This window comes from Polistes canadensis, unplaced genomic scaffold (genome assembly GCF_001313835.1).
Source record: "Polistes canadensis isolate GaletaPanama2010 unplaced genomic scaffold, ASM131383v1 scaffold_178, whole genome shotgun sequence".
In the NCBI taxonomy this organism is placed as follows: Eukaryota; Metazoa; Arthropoda; class Insecta; order Hymenoptera; family Vespidae; genus Polistes; species Polistes canadensis.
In genome coordinates this window covers 311,893-321,934 of record NW_014569725.1, presented here as the reverse complement: position 1 = coordinate 321,934, position 10,042 = coordinate 311,893, and the positions used below count along the sequence as shown (strand labels likewise).

Here is a 10,042-nt window from a genome sequence, read left to right as displayed (position 1 = left end):
TTATACGTTAGATCATTTAAATGTTAAACTATTAACAAAATAATTAATATTACCATTTTCAACTTGATATATTTTCGCGCCATTGACCGCATCCATGCTAGCCAGTAATCGACGATCCTCGATTTTTTCTTTCCTCCCGAAGAAAACCATTTTGAAGATGTTCAACTTGCCGTTTAGCATAAAATTCTTCTATTCAATTTTCTTCTCTACATATATGTTTAAACACATAAAAGAAAAATACTATACTCAAGTGGTGTTCTTGCTTACATACGTGATAACACATAAGAAAAATAATTTCCCGCAAAAATCGTTAAATTTCAACGAACTCAAAGTTCAAATTTATCAATCATATTGCTCGATAATTACTATGACGGAGTGTGTCACTTAAAAATAACGATTTTCACATGTTTTATAACACTGAAATTACTCGATTAAAATATAATGATCACTTTTGAATGAAATCAATTATCTTCTTCCATGATCAATCTCTGTTATCCTGAGTCCTTTGAGAAACGATGATCACTTTCATTTTCTTGAGAATGAAAACATCGAGTATGAGCGATAGATCTTGTCACGAGAGGAATATTCAGGTGAGGGGAGGGGGGAAAGTTGAAAATAATGCAACGTTTTGTTCTACAACCGCTTTTCTCGTTACCTCCTTGCGGTGAATGGAAGAACTGTCTTATACTTGGACTGGGCCTCAGGCCTCTTGTCTAAACACGAGGACTGAAAGCGACACCCTACGGAAGTGTGTGTACTTTGAAAATATTCGCGCCCATATTAGACACTAAAAGTGTTGTTGGTATGAAGAATTAACGGGTATCATGGTATCGATCGATTTGCAATTAACGAAATATTTCGATACACATTTTTTTTTATCGATCACTACAATATTTTATAGTTATACCAAAACAATGTATAATATTTTAATCGAAATTTTTTATCGAATATTTTAAATTACGTTGTACTTTTGACAAATTTTTCGGATGACTGATAAGAAAAAAAAGCAAATGAAAAAAATTAATATCGAATATAATCATAGGCTTGAATTCAAACTGCCGACAGGGTTGCGTAAGGTTTGATATCGATCATTGCAATTATTTATACGTACGATAAGAAAGTATAAATTAAAATTCAAATTTTAATCTTAAAAAAAAACATACTATATAAAGAATAACCCATTAAGTGTCGTATCAATCGATTTGCGATTAACGATATATTTCGATACACATTTTTTTTATCGATCATTACAATATTTTATGATCATACCAAAATATGTACAGATCTTAATCGAAATTGTAATTGAATATTTTAAATTACATTTTTAAAATAGTGGGTCGGATAGAAAGTTTCTAAGAAAATAAAACCATAAGCGCTACCAAATTCAAACTACCGGCTGTGTTGATGTTAGGTTCGCAATTGATTACTGCAATTACTTATACGTACGAAAAGAAAGTACAAATTAAATATTGAAAATTTGAATCTTAAAACACTTCGAATTTCACTGCAAATTTCAAGTCTTTTCAAGATTGCATTAGGATTTGTTTTGTAAGGGTTGTAATCGATCATTACAATTATTTAAAAGATATAAAAAGAAAAGAAGCAATTGTAATCCGAAAAGACACTCATAAATGCACTACACTTTTGTAGATTTTTCACGAATTACGTAGAATTAGGAAATATATAAAAAGAAGAAATGAATATAAATAGGTAATAAAATAAAATGATTTTCGGAGAATAAGAAAAGAAGTGAAATCATAAGCGGCATCGGTTTCAAACTGCCGACAGAGATTTCGAGACTGTGAGAAGAAGGGTCGATGGATTCGGAAACGTAGCAGCTGCTCTTTGAATATCTTTGGAGGGGAGAAATAAATTAAGAAAGAAAAAATGTAGACAAGAGGGGCAGAAGGTGGAAGAGAAACATCAAGGAAACACAGTGATAGAAACGATACACGAAAAGCCAGACGTCTCGTATATGTTTCAAGATCTGCGGAGAATTTTGCCTTTAGAAAAATGAAATTTTCTTCTCTTGCATCGTTTCACAAACCACTTACTCTCATTCAAGGTCATCGTAACTCTTATTCACATTTCAATACGAAATATTTGTGTGTGTGTGTGTATCCGTAAAAACAATGAATTCTATTCGAACGAATAAGCATTACAATTATTTAAATTATATATTTTATTAAATATGTTTTTCTTCTTTTTGTAAAATTAAGTTGAATTTTTTGTATTAATATTTACAGGAATAAATCAATAATATTTATTAATTTTATTTCCTGCGAATATTTTCTTGTGACTTTTATGTGTATGATTGAACGTGCCTATGTTTCATTTATGTAAAGCACAGTTTTGAAAATTCTTGTTGTTAACGAATGTAAGTTATATATTGTTAAACGTTTCAAGGTTTTAAAACGAAGGCTATGTTTATTTTGCATCGAGAGCGTAGACAAAGGGATACTTTATTACGGATTCCTCTGTAAATTCACTTTCCAGTCGTGGATAAACCGTTGAACGATATTTCATAAATGCAAAAGTTAAATTGGACCTTGAATTTTACTGTTCAAAAAATTCTACGCGAAGGTAATTGTCAGTTATATAAATTACTGTACGATATTTATTTCATAAAATTATGATAAACTGGATGTCTCTGAAATAAATGAAAAGAAAAAAAAAAAATAAACGAACAATTGTAAATTCCACGATATACTAAAATTATAAAAAAATTATAATATGAAAAAATTATATTATCATTAAAGAAAAATAAAGAAAATGAAATACTATCGAGAATTAATTTTCAAAGGGGTGATGCGATCGAACGATCAAGGTCACGATAGAAATGTTTCTTTAGAAAGAATAACTTTCTCATTAATTGATTTTTCACCTTTGCGAGAACACGTGCGTGGGATATCGATCGTCCAACATTGTAGAGACCGTTTTTTATTAAAAACCTTGACAATTTACTCAAGTGTTACATATAAAATATTCAATTATTCTGGATACAAAAGTTCGATCATCCTTATAATCAAATTGTTTAAAAACAATTTAGTGAGAATATATTAGAGATACCAAAAAAATTCTTTCCTACTTTTCATCCTTCAATTTTTCTTAATTTAGGTTCATAATTTAAATCTTTAATTAAATTATTAAAAATAAAAATGGTTGTGCTTTAATTCGCGTGTGAATTGTTTTTCGTGATTGTGATTTGCGTGTCTCATTGATAAAATATTATTTTTATTCAAAGTTTAATGATAATAATGAACAAATTTTTTGATATTCTCAATAATAAGAAAAAAGAAAATAAATCTAAGAATTTATTAAGGACCTTGACGATCTATTTACTCAAGTATTATAAAGTATTCAACATTTTTTTTCCATAGAAAAGTTTGTGTGTTCATCCTTGAGTTCATTTCTGTAACCTTCATGAGAACATTTTTGGATACCAAAAAATCTTTTCGTATTTTAAAACATTCGATTGTGTGTTAAAATTATATTGTATCCATAATTTTAATCATAAATTAATTATCATCCTAGATTATAGTTATGAATAAAAATAGTTATAATTATGTTATAAATTAAGTTCACTTGATTGCCCGAAACGATTATACTGATTGATATTTTTAATGTACGTGTATCTAATGTTTTTAAATATCGATCAAAAATTTTCAAAACAACCTAATACTTTTGAAATAATTATTTTCAGTTGAAAATAATAATCTTCCTGATAGCCCTTTGTAATAAGAAAAAAAGAGAGAGAAAGAATGAGAATAAAAAATTTTGATCAATCGATAAAAAAATCCACTTAGAAAAGTGCAAAGGAACAAAATGGGGGAGGGGGAGGGATAAAGCATTGGATAAGAGTAAATATAAAGAATAGAAGAGAAAAATTACTCACCCGAAGTGGATTTGAAGTGTCCAAGATTATCTTTCTTTTGCACGATTGAGGATATCGCGGAACATCCGCAGATATCCTCGATGACATCCCTTTTTGACGTCATTTCTCGCTCGATAAGTTCGTCGAGTGAGTAGATTGGCATCACCGTTTTATCTCGATATTACTCGACCGATCATCATCCATTAGAATCCTTAAAGATATTTTTGTTTCCTTAAGAAACCACTCACTCGAAAACATTCTCATACCGTTAATCCAGCCAGTTTTCTTTCTTTTCTATGACTATCCAATGCTATTCGAAGATTGTTGAGGAAAAAAAATTGATAAAATTCACGAAGAAAAAGTTTCGATTCACGATAATGATAAGACACCGATCGAAACGTTAATGACAAAAATTTCGACGACGACGACGACGACGACGACGACGACGAGGACGAGGATGTTAAGCGCGAATGAGTGGGTATATAACGGGTACTAAGCGTGTCAGAAAATGGCGGAAGTCCAAGATCTATTCATAGATCCCTCCGTTACGTGTTACGTATCAAATAGTATGATTTCGATGATTTTTCTTAGATTTTTGTGAAAACAAAAAAATGTAAAAAGATAAAGAAATATCAATAATATTTTGTAAGATCAAAAGAGTAAATGAAAAAAGAAAAAAAAAAGAAAAAAGCGAAAACGGAAATATCAAAAAGGTTAGAACGAAAAAACTAGGGGATGTTGGATTTTGAATAAGTCGTAAAAATAATGAAGTGAAAAAGTAAAATAAAGTGTTCGAGAAAATGAGAATGATCGAATAAAGCAATCCGCGCGTACTCGTTGATTCTCTGTCAGCGGTTGTACACTACGTTGTGCTACCAAAGGGGGTGGCTTTTTCACCCTCTCTCTTTCCCCTTTGTCTCTCTCTCTCTCACTCACTCTTCTTGTTTCACGCAAGCGAGTGGTTCCTCTACTCGTGGCAACGTGAATACCTGCTTATATCTGTTCACGGTCGATCGATAGTAAAACGCGACCACGAAAGGGTGCTGCTTGTAATCCGCATATTCGCTTTTCGAACCATCTCTTTGTGTATGTTCCAACGATTTCACCTCCCGATAACTTCCACTGGCCTCTTGTATGTTAAGGGTTGGTCTTTAGAATGGTCTTACAATCTTACAATTAATCATTATGATCTCATGTTTATTTTTTATTTAAAATTTTATAAGCTTTCAATGATTTCTTTTTGTAATATTATTATTATTATTTAATTATTTATTTGTTAGTATTGATTGATATTACAGATTTTTGATTAAATCGTTTTTTAAGAAAATATTATTATGTTTTTGTTTCTTTTTTTTTTTCATTTGAAAGAATGAAATTATTTCTTGTTATTGTGAATTTTTTTGATGGAAAAAAAATTATTGTTAAGGTTTTTAATTACGATTATTGTTATTACTATCCTTGTTTGATCCAACGCGTCTCATTTTCAAGCTATAGCCATCTTGTGGTAAGTAAGACAAACTAAACGTAACAAACGAAGACAGTGAACGGGTTGCCTGCCGCCAGGCGTAAGGCCTATCGGTAACACGTTTCAGAAAATCATTTTTGATAGCTCGATTTATGATGCCAAGATGGCAGTAGTACCTTTTTTCATTCATGTGATTGTCATTAGATTCATATATACACAGAATTACATATATTTTTATTTTACTTTTAAATAGATTATGTGTGTATATCGTTTTATAAAAACCTATTCGTTATAAAATCTATTTATGCAATTTGAAGAAAGACATGAAGAAAGACTTTTTAAAGCTTTCAATACTTCTATTGTTATATTTAGAAAAAAACATTATTTGCATAATATTTTTTTAAAAATGATTATTTCTTATCTCAACTTGTGTTTCATTGTACATTAAAAACTAAAACTAATAATATCGCAGATAATTATAATGCTCTATATGATTCATAATCGATGGAAAATTAGGTTCGTTGAATTAATATGCATACAAGAAGCTTGCCAAATAGATGATCGATAGATGATTAACAAACCATAACGAATATTATTTGCACAGCAATACCATTTTTAATCATGTCAGCAACCTTCCAAAGTAACGAACCATTTGTTTACATTCGGTTATTGAGTTTAATGTATATATGTTTCTGTTTAGTTTGTTTTAAAATCTTCCCTTAAATTTATCGTATAAATTTAAAATAGAATTTTGATTTTTTTCGTTTTTATCGACTATCGTCAATACATTTAATTTATTTTATAAGATATGACTATAATGATCAATATTCCAGTAATATCGTCATCATCATTATCATCATCATCATCATGGTCTATGATTTATTGATTATAATTAGCAGATTGCGTAATGCATTTGACCGAGATCTTTCTCTGCTGACTTTCAATTGTACTTGCGGAAGGTTCAACTCTCTGATACGTGAACAACGAAACGACAAGAGAATGATAATGATGATCGGTGATAATAGTTTCAACGATGACAGCAGAAATGAAACGGTTGCTGCTGTGTTTCGTGCCCTCATCCTTATTCTTTTTAACATTCATTCTGGTCGTCACGTGTCACAGATAAACATGCAGCACAAGGAAGGGTCAGTAAGTTGCGAATCAGTTCGTAGGTCGACTTTACGGTGCTAAGGTCGTCTTTTTATTCTTCACATAATATTTATTCATATCTTATATTGTAGCTTAATTAGCAAAAAAGTGGAAGATCTAGATAAAAGTGTTGTCTCTAACATGGTTGTTTTCTTCGATATTCTAAGTTTGCATCGATTATAACAACAAAACGTTGATGAGTCAACGGTTATGTAAAAAAGACAAATTTATCAAGGAGAAGTTCGATCAATGTTATTTTAAGTGTAAGGTTGTGAGATTCATTTGTTATGCGATTAAAAGTAAAATAATATATTTTTGTTTTAATAAATATTCGAGATATTGTTTGTCTTTTTTTTTTAATTTATTAATTCGTGTCAAGTCTATGGATATCGTTTCGTTAATCATTTTGGATGGTACTAGTTATATTATCTATCAATCAGATTGTGATCTTTCTATTTATTCATTTATGTATGTATATATAAACGAAAAATAAAATATAGCAAATTCTAGACATAAATATTAATAATATTCAAACTTCGTTTCGTTTTAACTCGAAAAAATTAAAATATTTTAAAACGTAAAAATAAAAAATACCAATTGATTTTAATAGTTTTTTTGATACGAACTGGAAAGTCATGTGATGCAAATTTATTTTTTTTCGCGTTGAATATTCGGAGAAAAATAACAATCAAATAAATATTTTGTTAAATGGAACTATGCATACATTTCTCTTTCTTAGTACGATAATATTGATTAAAAATTCAAAGACCTACAATAAAAGATTTATTTATTATTATTATCACATCATCATATAAAATATTATAATTTATTTAATTAAAGAGAGAGAACATTTGTAATATTTGGTACTAAAAAGAAAAAGGCTTGCACTTTTCAGAAATATACAAAAATTTAAAATTTTAATATAATAATAATAAATAATCCACATATAAAAGATACTTAAATTTGTCTAACGACAAATATTCCATCACATCATTAAAAAGAAAATAAACTAAATGTTAATATGTAAAGAAAAAAAAAATATACATCCTAAGATATCACCCATTCGCAAACAAAACAAATCTACAAAAAAAATTATTTCGATAGATTTAATTGTAAACAAGATATTCTAATCGTTCGAGATTAAAAGAAAAAGAAAAAAGCATAAAAATAAACTTGTATATTAAAGTATATGTCGAATTATAATTCGATAAAAGTAATATTTGATAATTCGAAAGAGATCGCGGATAATTGATTTTGTCAATTTAAATGTACGAGATAAGGAATATCATGAATGATTAATAGTCTTAACGTAGACGACGAAAATAATTAAGAAAATTTATCGAATTGGATGCAAGAATCGATAATTATTTTGTCTATTTCAATGTCCTCATGTAAAACTTTATTTGGCATAACCGCGAGAATAATAAGACCACTTCGGTTTCAGTTCGTGTCGTCATGTGACAATCATAAAATCACGATGATAACCATGAACGATCGTAGTTTCGTCATAACGACAATACGTTGTCCGTCGGATAGAAACCTAACCGTTGACCCTGAAAAAACTCATCGGAAAATGTAGATTCGAATAGAATTTGTTTATTTTTTATTTTTTTTTTTTTATTCTTTTTCCATATTTTTTTCTATTTTATTAAAAAAAAAAACATGCACAGACACACACACACACACACACAAATCTAACGATATTGTTGAAATTAAATGTTTTAAAAACTATTAGTTTGAACTAAAAGTTCGTGAGTTTATTGTGTTGAAATTTTATTTTAAAACTGCATAATGGAGTTTGTTTTTGTAAAATTTACTTTGGAAATATTATTAAAAAAAATGCATGAACTTTTGGTTCACCCTAATAACTCTAACAAAAAATCATTTTTATAAGTTTAATTATTCTGTATAGTTTATACCTAACTAGACCACTTTAAACATATCGCTTATTTCGTACGATAGAAAAAAATGTCAGAAGGAGAAAATATTTTGTTCGTTGCATATCGTTGGATTCGTTTTCTTATAAGCTATAAGACTGTTCCAGTGAAAATATGCAGTCCCATTTAAAAACCGTACGATGACCTTGAAATCTGACGTGAAAAAATGACCAAGAGAGAAAAATTCGGCCCATTACCATACTTGCGCCTTCGAACAAAATATATTTTCTCTTTCTGATATTTTTTTCTATCGTACGAAATAAGTGATATATCAAAGATGGTTTATATTTAGTTAGTTAAAAGACCCTATATATGAATCTTCAATGTTTTCGACGAATGTCAACGCTTACTTATTGTTAGTTTAAAGTGATAATTTTCAATAAACTTATCACCGTTAAAGTGATAATTCAAAAACCAACTGAGTGAGAGAAATGTGTCGGAAGAGTATTCGAGGAAGAAATTGTGTGTCCCTTATCTTTTAAGATAACAAAGGTTCCCCGTCATTTGACGGCCGACATTTGAAGATTACAAAGTGCTATGACGAGAAACAAATGTGTTACGAGTCATGGTCAACGGTCAAATAATTAAATAAATATTCGTATCGTGTCGGTGTGTCGCGTAAATAGTACTTACAAGGAAAACGATTATTTTTCAAGGAAAAGAAAAAAAAAACAAAACAAAATAAAAATAAAGAAAAAAAGAACAAAAGGAAAAAAAACCGAAAACCAAAATTTTTATCATCGTTTGAATTACACCTCTCGGTTGCAGCTACGCGATCGTTAAATTTCAATTTAAAAACAAAAGAACAACGTATAGTAATAAAAATATCTAAAATAATCACGAATTAAACTTGTAACGTTTAAATCAACGATGACAATGATGAAAGCCTTATCGAAAGTGGATGTGGTTTATGAAAGATAGTATTGTTGTGTTATATATTTTTGTTGTTATTAATGTTAATGTTGTTCGTTTAAAAAGAATCTCTCTAGTGAAAGAAAAAAAAGGATAAATTAGAGAAAAATTTCAAAAAAAGAACAACGACAGTTTCACGTGTATTATCTACGATCTGATCAATCGAAACTTGGCTATGAACTAACTTGAAGAAGAACGAAAGAGCAAGTGTAAAAAATTGAGGGAGGTGGTGAAGAAGGTGGAGGAGGAGGAGAAAAAGGAAGAAGGGTGGGAGAAATAAGAGAAAGAACAAAGCTTATCTTATTACGTATACTCTCTCTCTCTTTTTTATATACAAACATATATACAAACACGTATATGTACACGAATATATGTCCATATGAAAATAAGGAAATGTGAGAATATAGAGTGGGATCAAGAAGAAAGAAAGAAGGAAACATATATAATATATGTAATATATATATATTTAAAAAAAAATTTATCGAAGTAGGTGGGAGCATACAAGGAGAACACAAACACGTCCGGAAAATACTTGATCGATCAGTCTTCCTCCAACGTTCTTCTGGGATCCGTTGGAACGTCGGCTTTTTCGATCATCATCGAAAAGGATCCCACACAACCAACACATTCGCAGTCTCCCTAATCCTTTAAAAACATGGTACGTATACAATATATTGTATATATATATATATATATTAACAAAAA

General features: G+C 29.4%; 1 protein-coding gene across 15 annotated transcripts in view; it reads left to right on the top strand.

Annotated features, from left to right (window-relative positions):
* The first annotated feature begins 6,334 nt into the window (after nucleotides 1-6,334).
* LOC106789338 (venom dipeptidyl peptidase 4) overlaps nucleotides 6,335-10,042 on the top strand; it is a 23,916-nt gene continuing 20,208 nt past the window's right edge. For 2 of the 15 annotated variants that reach the window (XM_014753474.1, XM_014753458.1), the window contains exons 1-2: nucleotides 6,501-6,756; nucleotides 8,718-9,995. In XM_014753474.1, coding sequence (XP_014608960.1) covers nucleotides 9,993-9,995 — 3 coding nt within the window. In that variant the 5' untranslated portion in view covers nucleotides 6,501-6,756; nucleotides 8,718-9,992. The other 13 variants (XM_014753466.1, XM_014753473.1, XM_014753472.1 and 10 more) reach the window with 13 other exon arrangements.